The 18,230-nt window shown below is 49.5% G+C and overlaps 1 protein-coding gene and 1 long non-coding RNA gene across 6 annotated transcripts in view; one reads left to right on the forward strand and one right to left on the reverse strand.

Moving 5' to 3' along the window:
• LOC147912248 (uncharacterized) overlaps positions 1–3,557 on the forward strand; it is a 16,902-nt gene extending 13,345 nt beyond the window's left edge. Inside the window, exon 5 of the long non-coding RNA XR_015550114.1 lies at positions 3,248–3,557. This is a non-coding gene — a long non-coding RNA (uncharacterized LOC147912248). The remainder of the gene's footprint in view (positions 1–3,247) is intronic.
• A 1,432-nt stretch (positions 3,558–4,989) lies between these two features.
• Positions 4,990–18,166, reverse strand: LOC147912249 (UL16-binding protein 1-like). Of its 5 annotated transcripts, XM_087425153.1 has the most exons (8): positions 18,087–18,166; positions 13,147–13,388; positions 11,974–12,237; positions 11,474–11,749; positions 10,663–10,795; positions 9,509–10,282; positions 7,265–7,379; positions 4,990–5,406 (listed from the first exon to the last, which is right to left on the reverse strand). In XM_087425153.1, exons 2-5 carry the CDS (start codon positions 13,235–13,237, stop codon positions 10,680–10,682), a joined length of 747 nt encoding a protein of 248 aa, XP_087281279.1. In that variant the 5' UTR covers positions 13,238–13,388; positions 18,087–18,166; the 3' UTR covers positions 4,990–5,406; positions 7,265–7,379; positions 9,509–10,282; positions 10,663–10,679. The 5 variants fall into 5 exon arrangements, with proteins under 5 accessions (XP_087281279.1, XP_087281281.1, XP_087281280.1 ...); XM_087425155.1 differs by lacking the exon at positions 9,509–10,282; XM_087425154.1 differs by lacking the exon at positions 7,265–7,379.
• Positions 18,167–18,230: the final 64 nt, after the last annotated feature.

Here is an 18,230-nt window from a genome sequence, read left to right on the forward strand (position 1 = left end):
GAGAGAGTACTCCCTGAGTGCGCATCACTGTTATAGCAACCTGATGATGTGTAGAAATCATTATTCCCATTTTATAGGTGAAGACATCGGGGCACAGAGAGGTTAAGAACTTAGACAAGGTCACATAGCTAGTAAGTGATGGAGCCAGGATTTAACTTTGCAGTCTAATAGCAGGCACAGCGGGATGATGGCTTATGCAGGAAACCTCACTGTGTGCTCAAGGACCTTCTCTCTTAGCTACAGAGGCAGGGAGCAGCTACAGCTCCCCTGACCTGCTTATATGGTACTGTAGGGCATTAGAAGCTCAGAAGGAAACGCTCCATGAACACTGGAGCAATCGAGGTTGGCTACTTGTAGGGCTGCATTATGAATTTAATGGGCCCCTTCTTCCATATAAAAAAAATTGAATATTATATATATATGTATTTTTTTAGGAAGATGGGCCCTATGTTAACATCTGTTGCCAATCTTCCTCTTTTTTCCTTTTTCTCCCCAAAGCCCCACTACACAGTTGTGTAGCATAGTTGTAGGGTTGTAGCTCTTCTATACGGGACGCCACCTCAGCATGTTTTAGTATCAAACATAGGCTTGTGTCTATTGGAGAAATAAATCCTGTAAGTCCTTTCTCTAAGTCCATCCTAAAAAAATAAATAAGGCTTTATTTTCGTGTCTGTTTCCTGAATTTTCTGGTGTACCTTCAACATAGTTTCTCTGTATTTCCTGCAGACACTAGTTCCTCAGGGAAGAATAGAAAAAAGGAAAATTATATTTTTGAGTCCAGGAGTGATCAAGGAGAAGGGGAACAACCAGTGGCAGAAACAAGCAAATGTGTAACTTGGAGACTCAGTCAGAGGACTGCATAAACATTCACAGAGCCACACAGCCTCTAGTGGAGGATCAGAGATGAAGCTGTAGGAGTTCATGACAAGAGCTGTGAGCTGTGGATCAGAAGCACCCGTGTGTTCTCCTCTCATCCATCGTGTCTCATCTTTGGGCTCTTGAACTAGTAACCCCCCATCTTTGGACTTCAGCTTCCTCCTTTATAAGTTGATTGGACTAGATATTCCCTCTAGTCCCTTCCAGGTGAAACATTCTATAGAAAGAGTAATACTCCTGGTGTAGTGGTTAGGAAGACAGGCTCCAGAATCAGGTGCCAAGTTTCGAGTCCTTGCTCCACCACTGAACTCTGTCACCTTGGGTGTAATCTTCTCTCTCTGGATCTCCATTTCCTCATTAGGAAGATGGAGATAAAACCTACATCTGCCTCACAGAGTTGTTAGGGAGAATAAATGGAACAATTGATATGAAGCATTTAGCACACTGCTTGGCTCATATAATGAGCCAAATAAATGGTAGCTATTACGATTGAGTGATTTATGGTACCAGAGAAGTAAAAGTCTTAGAGCACCAGGTTCTCTCTCCAAGCGCTCTAGTGACAGAGACAGGAGACAGTAGGGATAGGGAAAGAGGGTAGGAGGTTAAGGGAATATTTAGTAAGTGAAGAAGAATACCATAATTCCATAATTGTGGTTGTTTTTAACTAGAAAGAAAACACTTTTGCCATAGCCCTGTAAAAGCAGGTTGTAGTCCTAAATCCCACAAGCTAATTAGTAAAGGAAGATTTAAGAGAACAAAATATGAATTTTAAGTTATAGATCTAAACATTGAGAAACCTTTTTTTTTTTACCTGAGAGTAGTCTTTGTAGTGTCTTGACAGTATTAAAGTATAACTTTTACACAATAGATGATTAAAATAATCCAGATATCAAGAACCTGGGGGCCGGCCCCGTGGCTTAGCGGTTAAGTGCTCGCGCTCTGCTGCTGGCGGCCCGGGTTCGGATCCCGGGCGCGCACCGACACGCCACTTCTCCGGCTATGCTTAGGCCGCGTCCCACATACAGCAACTAGAAGGATGTGCAGCTGTGACATACAACTATCTACTGGGGCTTTGGGGGGAAAAAAATAAATAAATAAAATCTTTAAAAAAAAAAAAAAAAAAAAGAACCTGGGTGCTGTCCAGTCTGCAGGCCTGCTGGATTTACCCTGTCCCAAGATATTTAAATAAAGAAGCCCCATCCCCCATCGACCATACAAAGGGAAACCTGGCCTGCCCCTTGCCACATCGGCCGGTGCCCATTCTGTTACTGAGCAAGAGCTCACCACCCCATAGGCACAGAAGCGAATATAGATACTGTGGCACATCGGTCTTTGAGAGCAGAAGCAGTTTATTATGTAATTGATTGGCAAAGAGACAGGACAGGCTCTCAGCTCTGTCTCTCCAATCCAGGGTATGGGGTAAGGTTTAAGGAATCCTATAGGGTAGGCTGGTATGCAGAAGCACTGGCAGGATGAGTTTGATTTGGCAGATGAAAATTTTCTATTCTGGGCATGCTCCTGGCTGGCTGGCAACACCTGATAAACAGCTTTAACGTCCTGTTGTTGAGATGAGGTCAGTTTTGGGTGTTACCAGGGAAAGCACAGTAAACAAGGTGAAGTTGTGATGCAGATTTAAGACATTGCTTTCTCTACTGATGAGAGTTTCTAGAGGTTTAGAGTCATCCTCCCCCTCCTGGCACAGAGAGGGAGGCACCCTTACAAATGGAGATTTTCCTTACAAAGGGGTAACTTCTACTAGGTTTTCAGATCTGTGCCTATGTCTGCCTTTTTTTTTTTTTTTTTTTAATGATCATCAGCTCAAAGTAGCTCTCATGCCAAAGAGGCATATTTTGGGGTGGCAAATTCTGATCCGGGTCCTGTGGCTACGATTCTAGTTGTTACAATTTATAATGTCACTCCCAGTCATGTGGACAGAATACCCAATTCATCCTCTTGGCTGCTTTCTCAGAAAACTATCATGATGTGTTTTAGAAAGGGTTGGAAAATTTTAGATCTCAATTTGCCCAAACTAATAACATTGAAGAAATTATGCCAACTAAGTATTGAAAAGTCTAGAATAATTTTCAGTATTCTAGCAAGTACTTTATGGGAGATTTCATTTTCCTTGTCATCAAGGCATTAAACAGGAATCAGATCTGACAGTTCAGCAACTTCGTATTGATACTGGCTTAACACAAGGTTGACATAAGGGAAGCCATAATGTAGAAAAGAAACCATACTGTAACTTTGAATGAACTGATTAACTAACCCAGCTGGATATGCAGCCTCCAGGAAATGTACATGCTCTGTAGAATTTAAGACCCCTCCCAGCTGCTCTAAGCTGATAACTTTGTTCTTTTGAATTCCTTAGGAATGTGATGACCCTCGGACAGAGAGGCTATGCTGATAGCCATCATCAATGAGAACTGGAATAGGGTGTTGCTCTGGTCTCTGATGCATATTCAGTAAAAGAAAAGATTATCAGGAACTAAGACCAGATGTCTGCCCCTACTCAGAGATCAGATGGATGCCCCCACCCAGAGACCAGCTGCCTCCCCCACCCAGAGTCCAGTCCCCTATATAACTGGCCTGTATTCTTTGTTCTGTAAGATGGTTCTTTTGGACATTGGTCAGCCATCTTCCCCATTGCTAGCAAGCTGTAATAAAACCCTTTCTCTCCTACCACCTAGCTTCTTGACTATTGGCATGTCTTGCTGCAGACTGATGACTCCCCTTGGGTGGTAACAGTGTCTGACTTGGCAAACAGAAAATTTGCCTTGATTTTATGTCTGCTTCATTGCTAGCACAGCTAAATCTGAGCCCCAGACTTGGGATTGGGATGTTACCCCCCAATCCCAAGGAGGGGAAGCTCCCTTCCCTGTAACCAAAACACTGGTATTCATCTTTACACAAGTCACCGACGTGTGGAAGGGCAGCCTGGAACCACTGTCCTGTCCTGAACAAGCAGAACCAGGCTCGGTGTTGGGCTCCAGTTTGTAAGAAGTGGTTTGTGGTTTCGGTAGGGGTTGAGCAAAGTCTCTTTCTTTGCCCCATTCCTTTATAACATATCCAATTTATGTGGCTGGTCCAGCAGGATGCAGGGGGGAACTGACACGTTCAGGGCCCTGAACCCTTGCAAAACTTCTTCCCTCAGGGTGGCCATTAGGAGACTCTAGTAGCAACTAAGGCCCCAAACTGTCATCCTGGAGAAATTCAGCAGTGATTCCTGACTCCTCCAGAGGGGTTTGGTGTGTGTGGATTGTCTGAGCCAGCTCTAGAATCAAATTCTAGACCATTAGTTTATCACAGATATTTATGTTTCACAACTCTCTGTGGGAACACCAGCTTCATTCCAAATTTTGTTCTGTACCCAACAGTCACTAATGCACCTTACCCATGCCCTCCTCCTGTGCCCAGACACTTCCAGACTGTTTCTGAGAACCTTGTTCAGGAGCTGTACCTGGGATTCTACAAATACACCAGTGGTTGAATGCCATAGCATGTGCTCAGCTCCTGGTGCTCTGTCTTCAAGAGGAGGCCCGCTATGGCTGGACAAGTTTTAAACCTAGAAAGTCAAAGCTGTCAGGAGTGGAATTCCCCAGCTACCTACCCCAAATGTAAACACTCACCTGTTTGCACCCACCTTCCCTTCCTTTCCTCTAGGACTAGAGGAAAAGGTGTCCCCTCTTCCCAAGGTCCCTCTCTCCCCTGACCTTGATGCAGCCCTTATCTCCTCAGGTACGTTTCTCCATCATTAATAACTCTCCTATGTTTGTAATCTCTCTTTCTCTGCTGGCTCCTTCCCCCAACAGCTGCGGACACATTCAGATCTCTCTTAATATGTAAAAAACAAAATACCGCCCCTCAACCTTCACTCTCCCTGTAAATGAATTCCCGATTACTAAGTCCAGTGGCCTCTCCCGGCTTCACCTCACTTTACCCCTTTTAGCATCTGACACATTGTTTTATATTCTCACTAAGGGAGAAATGACCACTATTGGAGCCTTCCTCCCACCACACTCCCCATAAGTGCTGTAAGGGGGAGATCTCTGGTGCACTGGAGGAAATGAAGAAAGAACATCAGATAAAACAAAAGGACATCAGGAAACAAAATAACCATTATTGTCCCACTTTTATTAGTGTTAGTCCTGTTCAGGACTATCATCTCTAATGTGTTTGCAGGGCAAGACTTATCAGCCAGGTTCCCTTCTACTTTTTGGAGAACTACAGGGATTGCAGCTCCAGAACTGAGCCAGAATGTAGCAACCAAGTGTGCCAAAGGCAGGGTGGGGAATTAAATGCTGTATTGGTTAGGATTAGATTTGGGCACCTGTGAAAGAACACAGGCGACAATAGTAGGGGAAGACAAGAATGGAGTTGATTTCACTTTCACATAAGTCTTGAGGCTGCTCTGGGCTCTGATGCTTCATCATGGAGTCAAGGATCCAGACTCTTTCTCTTGCTGCATGATCTTCAGCTTGGTTTTCACCTCACATTCCAACATGGCTTCCTGAGCTTGAGCCATCTCATCTATATTCCAGCAGGAAGGAGACAAAGGAAGAGGGAAAAGGGCTTACACCAGATGTGTTTTAAGAAGGTCCCTCACAATCCTCCCTTTATCAGCCCTTTGATGCGAACCTAGTTAGATGGCTACTCCTAACTTCAGGGAAAACTAGGGGAAACAGAGATTGAATCCTGCAAGGTCCAGTGTCCTGCCCCAAATCTGATTTGTATTACCCAGAAAGAGGGGAAGTCAGAGAACCGGTGGACAACCAGCATCTGTATCAGTGCTTTACTTTTTCCCAGAGCTGAGATCTATGGATCTGTTTATTTCAGACCCAGAGCAGAGAGTGGGAGGGGACTAGAAGTCAAACATCTTAGAAAAAATGTTAGAGGAAACAATAGATCTAATATTACTTCCTTGTGAGGGAAGAACTGTAGAATAATTGAGGTTGGAACTTTGAGTGGCCTGGAGGCTGAAGGAAGGAGGTTGCTTCTTAGCCCTGAGGAGTATCTTTGATTGCACCATTGAGGTGCTAGGATTCTTCTACCTACAGCCAATCCAGTCCCACACACCCATAGCTTCGGAAGTGCTTTTGAAGCAGGGTAAGAACTCCTTTAGCCTTAGAAGCTCGAGTCTGACTTGTCCTGCAGAGCATCCTTCATCTGTGGTAAAAAAGCCCCTAACGGAGTCAGTGAACCGTGTGAAAACCAGGTTATCATAAATCATTAATATCAACAATTAAGCACAACATGTCCATCATAAATATTAGCTAATGCTACTATATAGCTTCCACGTTTACTGAGCTCTTTCTGATTTGGTCTTCACAGTGTCTCTGTGCAGACACAATCCCCTCTTGCTGGCCTCAGCGATTATGGAAGGGGAGGTGTATGGATTGGGGTCACGCTCCTGTGCTTCTCCACAGAGGAGGGGAAGGGAGAGCGGATGGAGGACAGCACGTCTCCATGCCTCCCCTACACCCAGGCCTTCCAGTGCAGCCTGCTTGCTGGTTCCCACACTGGCGTGTATCTTTGTACCAGGAAAGATCACTGGAGCCATTTTGTAGGCAGGCTGCCACCATTCCTCTACTTGGACCATCCTTGTCCTCACAGGACTGGTCCTGTGGGCAGAGGTGGACTGGACACCACAGACTCAGGACTCAGAATCCAGATGGAATGCCTGAAAAAGGAGTCATTTGAAGTGGAGTTGGATTGAGGAAGATATGATGAAATATTTTTTCCATGTTACTTGATCCAGTAGGATAACATAGAAGATCAATAAAGAGTATCTTAATCAGTCATTCTAAGAGGTGGCAATTTCCAGGGCCCTTTGGTGCCCTCCTAAGATACAACTCCCTGTGGTCCAGGAGAAAAACAATAGGTGAAACAATGGCTGTCAGTTTAAGGATATTGTTGAGTTGAGTTGAGCTCTCTGGTCTTACCACCAACCTGTCTTCAGAAGAGAAACCAGTGTTTGTCCAAGGGCCTAGAGAAACTCTGGGTCAGATCTCTTTGGGGCTAGCCTCTCTCCAGTCTCTGCCCATTTCAGACCCTCCCCACCTTCAGAGTTAGAGAATACCACAATTCAATCCTTTCATGGTTGTAGAGTTTCTCTTAGTGGCAATCACAGTCTTTGGCCCTGATGGTACAAAGGTGAATGAAGGATGTACTTTGTCTGCAAAAATTAAAGGAACTGATATATCTATTGAGGGAATCAGACAATGTACAACTTGTTGGACCACACTGGTCAGAGCCTTGAAAACACAAAAGAAGGCATGATTGATTCTCTCCAGGGGAGCGACGACGCCTTCATGGGAGACGAATCTGGGGGGAAATAAAATTTAGCCAGGTGGGAAAATGATTTCTGAGGAAAGAAATGAATACAAACCATAGAGCTTAGGAGTTTCACAAACGTTGGATGAGATCAGGATGATTGGATCTTGAGTTATTGAGACGGTCTTCTTAGAGGGAGGAAAAGTGTCAGAAGGATAGCTGGGAAATATCTGTGGAATCATAGATGCTTCAGAGAGAAAATCCACCAAGTCATCCAACCAATAATCGACCCATCCATCCCTCCGTCATCCATCTGTCCATCCATCCATTCCATCCATTCCACCCATGCATCCTGCATTTCTTACCACAGATTCTCTCTCTGTGTCTCTGTATCTCTCTCTCTCTCTCTCACACACACACAAATACACACACACAACAAAGGGGTTAATTGTTAGTTTTGGGGCCCAGAACAAGAGAGTGCTCAGCACTTGGGCACATGATTCAGCAGATCCAGTGCTGGTTGATGTATCAGTGGTGGAGGGATACTATTTGTCTTTGTTGACTTTGTTTTCATTTTTCACATTAGGACAATTTCACATTAGGTTTTATTTGGATTAAAATTTTCTTGTGTCTTCTTGTCCTCCAAATTGCTTGCCTAATTAACCCAGCCATGTGCACTGGGGCTGCCAGGCCCTTCCTGCTTTACTCCTCCCAACCCAGGATTCAACCCAGCCTCCTGTCCCCAGGATTCAACCCAGCCTCCTGTCCACAGCCCTATGCATGGCAGTCTCTTCCTGCCACACAGATCATCTGGACCCAGCAAACTCTTGCCCCAGTAAGCCTGAGTCCTGCCCACACCCACTTCCCACGTGTCTCCTGTTCTCCAACCATCCAGTGCAGGCCTCTGCGGGACAGACTCTAGTGATTCAGTCAGGAATGTTCTATGCTCCTTTTTACCTATTAATTCACAGAATTTGCTGCTATCCCCTGTCCCTGTCCTCAAGCAGAGACAGGTCTTGTCCTCTGGTACTGGCCTCCTCCACTTTCTACAGCCTTAGGACAGTGGGGATTTATTGACAATAGGTGTTATTCCTGCTCAAATGATGAATGTGCGGAGTAAGAAGCCTTGGTCTATTTTTCTCAATAATGTGAGGAAAGGACTCAGTGGATGGGGACAGGGTGGGATTCATGGGTGCTCTCTAGTCCTCACAATAGGCTAAGACCTCCCCAGCAGACAGGGGCCACTGGGGCCCTCATCTCCCTCTCATGAAGACAAGAATATGATTAGTGTTCCCACACTGGGGCTGCCTGGAGTGGTTGTAGTGATAAACTGAGCAGAGCGGGGGTTGCACCCATGGAGTCGAGGATGGTTTGGCCATGCCTGCTTGTCCAGGAAAGTGAGCCCCAAACTTCAGAAGAACCTTCCTTCAGCTCTTGCTCCCCAAGGGACTTCAATTTATCAGAGATGAATAAGCAACAGCATGTATTAGCCCTTGTGTAATAAAAGAGATAAAGGGACACGTTCTATTCCCAATGCCCACAGGAAGTGTGGAGTACTGATATATACAAACACCTCTCACCAAGTGTGATGGTCTCACCATGGACTCCTGTATTAGGACACACAGAACAAAGTAATTAACGGAGCCTGAGGAGGGTCAGGAAGACTTAATGGGAGGTGGTATTTCTGTCCAGCTTTAAAACAGGACAGGCTCTGGGTTACGGGAAAGGAAATACCTGACAGAGGAATGAGCCAGAACAGAAAGCCTGGAGGCACGATGGTGAGGACCAGTGAGTAGGCCAGCGTAACTCCAGCCTCTAAAAGGGACACAGGAGTTTGTCCCAGGGACTGAGGAAATCCTGGGTCAGTTCTCCTGGGGCTACCCCTCCCCAGTCACGCCCCATCTAAGAGCACCACACTCACTGAGGGTCATGTAGTTCCCTCCACTCCTACCCCCAGCGCTAGTCCTGCAGCCTGGACCAACTTCCCCCCTCCTTTACCACGTGACACAGTCAGCTCTGGGCCCCACGATGGCGCTTTGGGTCTCAGGAATAAAGTGAGTAATGATTCAATCTCTTCTGCTTACTTAGATCCTGATCCTCCCTCCAGTGGGAAGGCCAAGAGGACCCAGTGGCAGCCCCGTGCAAAGAGAGGGGCCTGGATTCTGGTTCCTCGAGCACTGGGGAGGGCTGCAGGCAAAGATCCTCCTTTCCCCTCCTCTCTCAGCCTCTCCTCACCCTGCTGGCAGCTCAAAAGCCCAGAGTGTGATGGTTCCTGCCCCACCCCATCCATTCCTGGTCCAGCTGAGCTGTCCTTGTCCAACCCCAACACCAACCCAGTCCCACCTATCTCCTGAGTCACCTCTGCTCCAGGCGGGGTGCAGTGCCTCAGGATCTGGGGTCCACAGCAGGAGACTGGCTGCCGGGTGACTGTAGCAGGGCTGGGCCGGGGTTCCCAGGTGTCCACAGAGAACTGACCTCCCTCTAATCTCATCCAGACAGTCTCTACTCTTCACCTTCTGCCCCACCTGCCGTCACCCAAGCCGCTTTCTGCGGGAATGCAGCCTTAAACTCCAGCTTTTTGAGTTGGGTCTGCAAGGCCTTCCCGCCCCTCTTCCTGCGATTAGTCCCGGGCCCCTCTCCTCTAGGCATCTGGATAGAATCCCTTCCCTATGACACATCGTGTGGAGCCACCCTGCTGCTCTCACCTAAAGTTGCATGTTGCCCCTGCGTCATGTTCCTGTTGTCTCCTTCCCCCACCCTCCTGTGAGCCCCTCCCAAAGGGAGAATCTGGTGTGAGTTAGGCCAGATTTTGCTAAATCTCTTTAGCATAAACCGGCTGTTAACCTTCGTATGAGCCCCTGCACTTTCCTGCTGGCTTCTGACAGTGAGGAGTTGTCAGAACTCTATGCTGAACTTCCCTAAGTAATTGCTGCCAAGCAAGATGAGGTCTTTGTCTTGGTTGATTCTATATGTCAACTTGACTGAGCTAAAGGATGTCTTGACAGCTGGTAGAACATTCTTTCTGGTTTGTCCGTGAGGGTGCTTCTTGAAGAGATTAGTATTTGAATCAGGCGACTGCGTAAAGAAGATGGCCCTCACCAATGAGGGTGGGCATCATCCCTTCCACGAGGGCCTGAATAGAACAAAAGGGCAGAGGAAGGGCGAATTAGCTTTCACTTTGAGCTGGGACATCCTTCTCCTGCCCAGGGACAAGGTCATCATGCTGCTGGGTTTTGGGTCTTTGGACCTGGACTGTGGTTTACACCACTAATTTCCTGGTTGTCAGGCCTTTAGGTAATAATAATTATCTCTATCTCAGTTCCTATCTCTATATCAGCTCCTAATGCTTGTTCTTCAGGAGAACCCTGGCTAATACAGTCTTCTTCACCGGGTCTCATTTCCCGGATGAGAAGGTCTAGGTTATAGGCCAATGGTTGGGGTGGGAATTCACCTTTCCCCATCCTCATAACATGTTATCTGCCCCTCCCTTCCCATTCAATCTGCTCTCAGTACCTGTTGCTCTGAAGGACTCAGCCTAGGATGCCAAGGAGAAGAGAGCAGAGGAGTGTCACCGGTAGGATCCAGGTGATGGGAGTGATGGCTGTGGCCCTGGATTGGGCTGTAGCTGGGGCTGTGGTTGGTGATGCTGAAATGGAAAAGGAAGAGTGATAGTCCTTGTCCAGACCCCAAATGTGAAGAGACTCCTCCTCAGCTCTTGCTGCCCTAGATCATCCTACAATGCAGACATTTTCTACCCATATACTTGTGACAGCTGTGTGACATGCTGTGAGCTAGGAAGAGAGAGAGGACATGGGCCCTGTCCCCAAGGGGCTTATGCAGCAAACAGGAGAAGCAAGGGTGACAAGTAACCAATCCCTCCTGTTGTGACTGAAGAGAAGGTGACACATGAGGATGGTGGTAGACAAGACCTCTCAGTTGACATTTGGGGTGGTATTCAAGGATTTCCAGAAATAGACCAGGGGGGATGAAAAAGAAAAGTGAGTCTAAGAAGAGGCAACAGTAAGCAGAAAAGGCCTGGAAACAGAATGATGCCCTCATGTTTGGGGTCAGAAACGTGGGGGAAGAAACCCACGGTGAGTGGAGCAGAGGTACGTACAGTGAAGAAGAGATGTCAGGAGGTGAGAAGGGAAAGGAAGGATGGTAGAAGCTACCTATGGCCATAAACTCCCAATAAGAAAGCACCGCGGATGGATCACCCTTTCAAACACATGCACACACAAACATATTGACACACACACACACGGTGGGGTAGGTTGACCTCATTTAAAAAGAGCTACCACTTCCTCCTTCTCCTCTCAGTTACCTGTTGTCTCCAGCATTTTCTCCCAGTGCAAAAAAAATTGCTCAAGCCAGTTCCTACAGTCTCCATTTAAGATCTTCATGAGGAACGTCGTTGTATCTCTGTCATTGGCCAACGTCCATTTTAACAGCCTGCCTCCAGGTTGAAGCACTGTCCAGTTTCTGTTCTCCGAGTCAAAGAGGAGGGATATCTGTCCATCCAAGCCAAACTGCCACGATCCACTGGTGCGTCCATTGGCTTTACAGAGACACATCATCCTGCCCTGCAGGGTGAGAGGATCTGCCCCCAGGGGAAAGAGGTCAGCCTCCGGTCTTAACAAATCCTTTCCCCACCCTGGTGTCCACTCTTCTGGTTCCCTTTGTATCTCCCGGTCCCGCCCTGTCCTCTCTGTCTGCCCTGGCTGCTGGGCCTCCTGTGTGGGACCAACTTCCAATTTTACACAACACAGTGGCTCCCTCCCCTACAGAAACTGTTCTGCATCTGCCCTGAGCCTTCAGACTCACCGCTGGTTGTGGAAATTTCTTGTTCCACCTCAAGGAGTTTCTTTCTGAGCTCTTCCACCAGCTCTTTCAGAGCTTCTGACTGTCTCCCCCAGGCCTCTGTAGTGTTCACCTTCATCCCCAGACGACCTTCGGGTTCGAACTTCTCGCTACCACAGTGGTAGTACAGAAACATATCTCCGTTGACCTTTCCTTCAACTATGCACCAGGGTTGTCCTGGTTTGGTTTTCAGACTGATGGTAAACTCATAGCAAAGAATGTGAGCCTCTGTGAAGGAAAAACACAGGTGAGGGTTGGAAGTGACAGCAAAGGAGCCCTAGGCACCCCCTCCCCCATCAATGTGACATCCAAGGGCTGGCAGGGCACAGCAAGGACGGCCCCTACCCAGCCCCTCCTCCTCACCAGTTAAAGGCTAGTGGCCCTCCCTTGCTGGAGGATGAGGAGAAGGTCTCTGCCTGGCAGGAAGTCACACCCCACTCTGCCTCCCATCCCTCCTACTCCAGGTTCTGGGGGCCAGCTGTGGAGGCTTTTGCTGGAGCGTGTCCTCAGGCAGGGGCAGAAGGTACCAGTTGGTAGAGAGGTGATTAGGGACACTTCACAGGTGGGAGGTGTTGGAGGCCCTGGGGTGCAAGGGGACAGGGTGAGGTGGGCAGTGAAAGGGTGTGAGCTGTGGTGGAGGTGCAGGGACTCCTGAGGGACAGTGGCTAGGGCTGCACGTGTGCTCATCCGCTGTGCAGGCGCGCTAGGAAGTTCCCAGGGGAGAGAGGAGGGCAGGATGGAGGGTGTGCGGGTGGCAGCAGAGGAGGGCGGGCCGCGGCTGGGGCTCATTCCCCTGCGGCAAGGCGCCCCCTCCTGGCCACGCCCCGGGGGCCAGGGGCTCGGGCTCCCACTTCCCGAGGGGCGTGCGGGCTGGGCACCCGGGGCTTCCACAGCCTTTCCCGCTGCGCCCCACCGCCCTCCCCTGCCTCCCCTTCCCATTCGCCCGCATTTCTCATTCCCCAGAGTCACCTCCCTCCCCACCCTCACCTTGCCCAGATGGGGAGAACCACATCAGGGACGCGAGCCCACGGAGAGGACTTGACCTGAGATGGCAAAGTCCCCGGGCGAGAAGGCTCCCAAACCCCCGTGGGTCACGCGTGTCCCCCTGCCGCCCAGGAGGGTCCCTCCGGAACTCACCGCCGAGCGCCACCCGGGGACGATCAGGCAGCAGGAGCGGGAGCAGGAGCAGGAGGCTGAGACCGAACTCAGAGCCCGCAGTCCGCGCCATCACATGCAGTGGGGATGGGGACCCAGCTGTGCGCAGAGCCCAGTGGGCTGTCACCTCGCGGTCAGACCCAGAATGAGTAACCTCCTTGCGGTCAGCGGGCTTTTCTGTGCGGAGCTCCTCCCCCTGGCCGCTCAGTGCACCTAGGGTGGGGCTGACAGAGGAAAGGAAGCGATTTTCTCTCTCCCTGCCACCGAAGTTTCTCTCCTTTCTCCTCCTGCCCCTCAGAACCTCATTTCCTCCACCCATCGTCCTGCCCCTCCTGTCTCTATTCCACCTTTACAATCATTCCTGCTTTTCTGAAATGACCCACGATTTTCCTTCCTGAGACCACCCCAGTCATAATGAAAGGGGCTGAGCACAGCCATTGGCTGTCCAATCATCAACGATTTGTTTTCTAGTAGTTTCTATCCCAATGGAGCCCAAGACCTTGTGCTAACCAAAGTAACTCCTCTTTGGGAAAGTTTGGGGTGCTGAGTTCTGACTTTGTATTTCTAAGTTTCTCCTGCAGACAAGGATTCAAGGCAGCTCCAGCGCCACCTGGAAGCCTCTAGGGGGAGCCCCGCCCCAGGCTGCTGCTTCTGCACATGGTCTGTGTGGCTTTTTTGGCCTTTTGTCTGACACTTGTCCAACCAGCATGTAAGTAATGGTGGCTCATGTGGGCATGAAGAGTAAAACCGTGACCTAGGGCCTGCCCGTGGCTTAACGGTTAAGTGCGCCCGCTCCGCTACTGGCGGCGTGCACCGACGCACCGCTTCTCCGGCCATGCTGAAGCCGCGTCCCACATACAGCAACTAGAAGGATGTGCAACTATGATGTACAACTATCTACTGGGGCTTTGGAGGGGGGGGAAAGGAGGAAGATTGGAAATAGATGTTAGCTCAGAGCCGGTCTTCCTCAGCAAAAAGAGGAGGATTAGCATGGATGTTAGCTCAGAGCTGATCTTCCTCACACACACACAAAAAAAAACACACAAAAAAACAAACTGTGACCTGTTGAGTCAGAGAAAGACTCTTGATTTTTCTTCAGTGGGGCCTGTCTTTGGGTTTATTTCCACACACCAAAGACACTTTGAGTGACAGAGGAAGGCAGCGCCTGGTCCATCTCTCATCACCAGGGACCCTGGTCCATAACTTCCAAGAAGGTGGCACTAGTGCCTGAGTGAGGAAACCTGAGGAGAGAACTCAGCATTTACATACTCAGGGTCACCTGCACCATCTCTTCATTGAATCTCTTGTCATTCCCTGAGGTACAGTTTCCTATGTTACAAATGTGGGATTTGATGCAAAGAAAGATGAAGAAGCTAGCACAGGCAAAGCAGCCAGAATTTCATCCAGATACCTGATTCCTGGTTCTGGAAGTGTGATCTATAGCCCGCATGCGTTGAAATTGTTTCAGGAGCCAATTCCACCAAACCTCGGGTATTGTGTGGGTCTGGGGACCAGGAACTTGCATGGGGGTGAGCCAGGAATAGCCCAGGTGAGCACAGTGTCCCATCTGCCCCCCACCCGGCCATTCTGCCAGGTCCTGCCCACCCCGTGTCTCTCTTGTCTTGCACACCACCCAGCACAGGCCCCTCCTGCAGAGAGACCCTAGTGAATCAGGCCAGAGACTTCTAATATCCTTGTTACCTGTCAATTCACACAACTTGCTGCTATCCTACGTCCCTGTCCTCGAGTACAAACGGGCCCTGTGCCCTGGTACAGGCCTCCTCCACTTTCCCAAACCCTTAGGACAGTGGGGACTTCTCCTCCTTTGGAGCTCATTCTTTCCACATGGAGATCGTGTGCAGTAGGAGGTCTTAGTGTATTTTCCTCCTTAGATGGGGAAAAGGCTCAGTGGATGGGGGCAGAGTGGGACTCAGAGTCTCCCCAGGCCTCATACCAAGCAAAGACCTCCCCAGCAGCCAGGGGCCACTGGACTCCAGCCTCCCTCTCCTTTCTGCTCACAATATCTCCTGCCCTTGCAAGGACCAAGTAAGGATGGACTGGGGTTTCTCCACTGGGGATGGGCAGAGTGTTCATAGAGATAAACTGAGTGGAGATGGGGATAGAGCCATGGAGTCAGGGAGGGTTTGGCCACGGATGGTTGTGTAGTAAAGTGGACCCCCAGGCATGAGGAGAGCCCTCTCTCAGCTCCTGTTCCCCAAGGGAATTCAATTGATCCCAGAGTGATTGAGCAACAGCATGTCTAAGGCTCTGTATACCAAAAGTGATAAAGGGATACATTGTATTCCCAGTGCCCACATGAAGTGTGGAGCTCACAAATATACAAATGCCTCTCACCAAGTGTGACATCTTTACTGTGGACTCAGGTGTTAGGACACAGAGGAGAGGAGAGGATTCCTTTAGCCTGGAGATGTGTGATGGGAAATTTGATCTGTCAACTTGGAGAAGCTTTGGTGGAGATTAACACGTAAATCAGTGAACTTGGAGTAAAGATGGTCCTCCACATGTTGGTAGGCCTTGTCAAATCAGTTGAAGGCCTGAAACGAACAAGGAGACTGACGTCCTCAAAGAAGAGGGCATCCTCCAGCAGACTGCCTCCAGACTGCATCTGCATCCTTGGCTCCACTGGGCTCCAGTGAGCCAGTCCACACTGCAGGTTGTGGACTCGACGGCCTCCATCATCAAGTGAGCCCATTCCTTCTAATAAGTAGTAAGTCTCTCTGTCTCCACATCATACTGGTTCTGTTTCTCTAGAGAACCCTGACTAAAACAGGAGGGAAAGCAAGACTTCACAGGAGATGATATGTGTGCCCAGCGGTCAAGGTCCACAGGCTCTTGAGCAGTGGGAACTGGAATACCTGTCAGAGGAATATGCAATATGCCAGTACAGAAAGCCTGGAAGGATGATGGTGAGGACCAGCAGGCAGGCCAGAGTGGCTTGTCCTTAGGGTCTTGGAGAGGAAGAGATTACAGCAGGTGAGCTAGGACTAAGAGGATATGTGGGAAATCCCTTGGCTGTCAGGGGTTTCAAGCAGAAAACTCATTATGACTACATGTGCGCACACACACACACACACACACACACACACCCCAGAGAGGGTGGATCTAATCTCAGAAAAGCTGCTTAGCCCTTTCCTCTGAGTCAGTTAGCTCTCTCACAGTGTTTTTCTGGCAATAGCAATTGCAAGAACAAGTTCGTGGTGCAGAGAAAGATCTGATTTCCCACAATCTAAGAAGATGGAAAATGTTCTCTTTGTGGAGATTTCCTGTTTAAGCAGTTCAAGTTGAAGTGCCAGAATTCCATCACCGAGCGCCAGGAGAAAAGGACATAATATGTGAAGCAAAAGCTGAATAAGAGAATCACCAAATGCAAGAAGGGCCCCGAGACGTTGCATCAACGGTCTCATCATGATCTCATGGCGACATCTGGATTTGTGAGGCCTGAACTCCTGCTGATCTAGAAATGAGCAGCAGGTGACCCAAAGGCGCCCACCCGGAAGGCAGAGTCGTGACATGCACCACACTCTCCAGGGCTTCTTCACAGGATCATCAAACTTCAGAAGTGAAACAGTGTTGGTCTGAGTGGTAGAGGAAATCCCGGGTCAGCTCTCCCAGGTCAGCTCCCCAGTCACTCCCCATCTCCAGCCTCTTCCTCACTGAGGGTCAGGTATCCCCCCCACCCTTCACCTCCACCATGGGTCCAGCAGCTTGTCCCAAGCTCCTCCTCCCTTTACCTCACCACTGCCAGCCCCAGACCCTGCTACCAATCGTTTTAGCCTCAGGACTAGAGCAAGTAATGCATCAGTCTGCTCCCTTTACTCAGTTCCTGATTCTCCCTCTCATGGGAGGGCCTAAATGACCTGGTGGGAGCTCTGATGGAGGAGAAAGGCCTGCATCCCAATACCTGTAGCCTTGGGGAGGGGTTGAGGCAGACATCCTTCTTTTCCTTCTCTCCCAGCCTCTTAGCTAGCAGCACACATAGGTCTCAGTGTGATGGTCCCTGTCCTCGCCCCATCCACTCCTGGTCTTGGTCAGCTGTGAGCATCACAGCAGCTCAGTCCCACCTCTCTCCTAAGTCACCTCTGCTCCAGGCAGGGGCTGCACAGTCACTCAGGATCTGGGCTCTGCAGGAGGCTGGCTGCCAGGCGCATGCAACAGGCTGAGCCAGAATTCCCCTTGTTCCCTGGAGAACTGGCCTCCTCCTGATCTCATCCTTCACAGTCTCCACTCCTTGCCTTCTGCATTTCCTGCTGTGACCCAAGGCACTTTCTGTGAGAACACAGCCCTGAACTCCTGCCTTCTGAGTTGAGTCTTCAATGTTTGCACCCCTCTTCCTGGAATGAGACCTTAGCCCCCTGGATGAATCCTCCCCCCCTCCCTTTTTTTTGTGAGCAAGATCAGCCCTGAGCTAATATCCATGCTAATCCTCCTCTTTTTGCTGAGGAAGACCGGCTCTGAGCTAACATCTATTGTCAATCTTCCTCCTTTTTTTTTTTCCCCCAAAGCCCCAGTAGATAGTTGTATGTCATAGTTGCACATCCTTCTAATTGTTGTATGTGGGACGCGGCCTCAGCATGGCCCGAGAAGCGGTGCATTGGTGCGCGCCCAGGATCCGAACCCGGGCTGCCAGTAGCAGAGCGTGCGCACTTAACCGCTAAGCCACGGGGCCGGCCCCCTCTTCCCCCTTGATACATACCCTGGAGCCACCATGTGGCTCTCCCCAAAATGTGAGTACTGCCCACGACTTGTGTGCCTGCTCTCCCCACACCACCTCTTGCTGGGCCCAAGGAGACTCTCCCAAACAGGGATTCTGGTCTGAATGACGCCTGACTCTGCTAAACCCCTTTCGCATCCACAGGTCCTAAACCTTGGTGAGGGCCCCTCCCCTTTCCCCCTGGCCTCACCAGTGAGGAGACACCAGAACCCAGGGCTGAGCTTGTCCAAGTTGTTGCCATTGAGCGAGATGAGGTCTTATTCTCCTGGTCTCGTTTCCACAATGAGAAAGTTCAGTGAGGGGCAGGGTTTGGGCTGAGAATTCACCATTCCCT

Source organism: Ceratotherium simum, chromosome 38 (assembly GCF_057802395.1).
Source record: "Ceratotherium simum simum isolate JZ-2026a chromosome 38, ASM5780239v1, whole genome shotgun sequence".
Taxonomy (NCBI): Eukaryota; Metazoa; Chordata; class Mammalia; order Perissodactyla; family Rhinocerotidae; genus Ceratotherium; species Ceratotherium simum.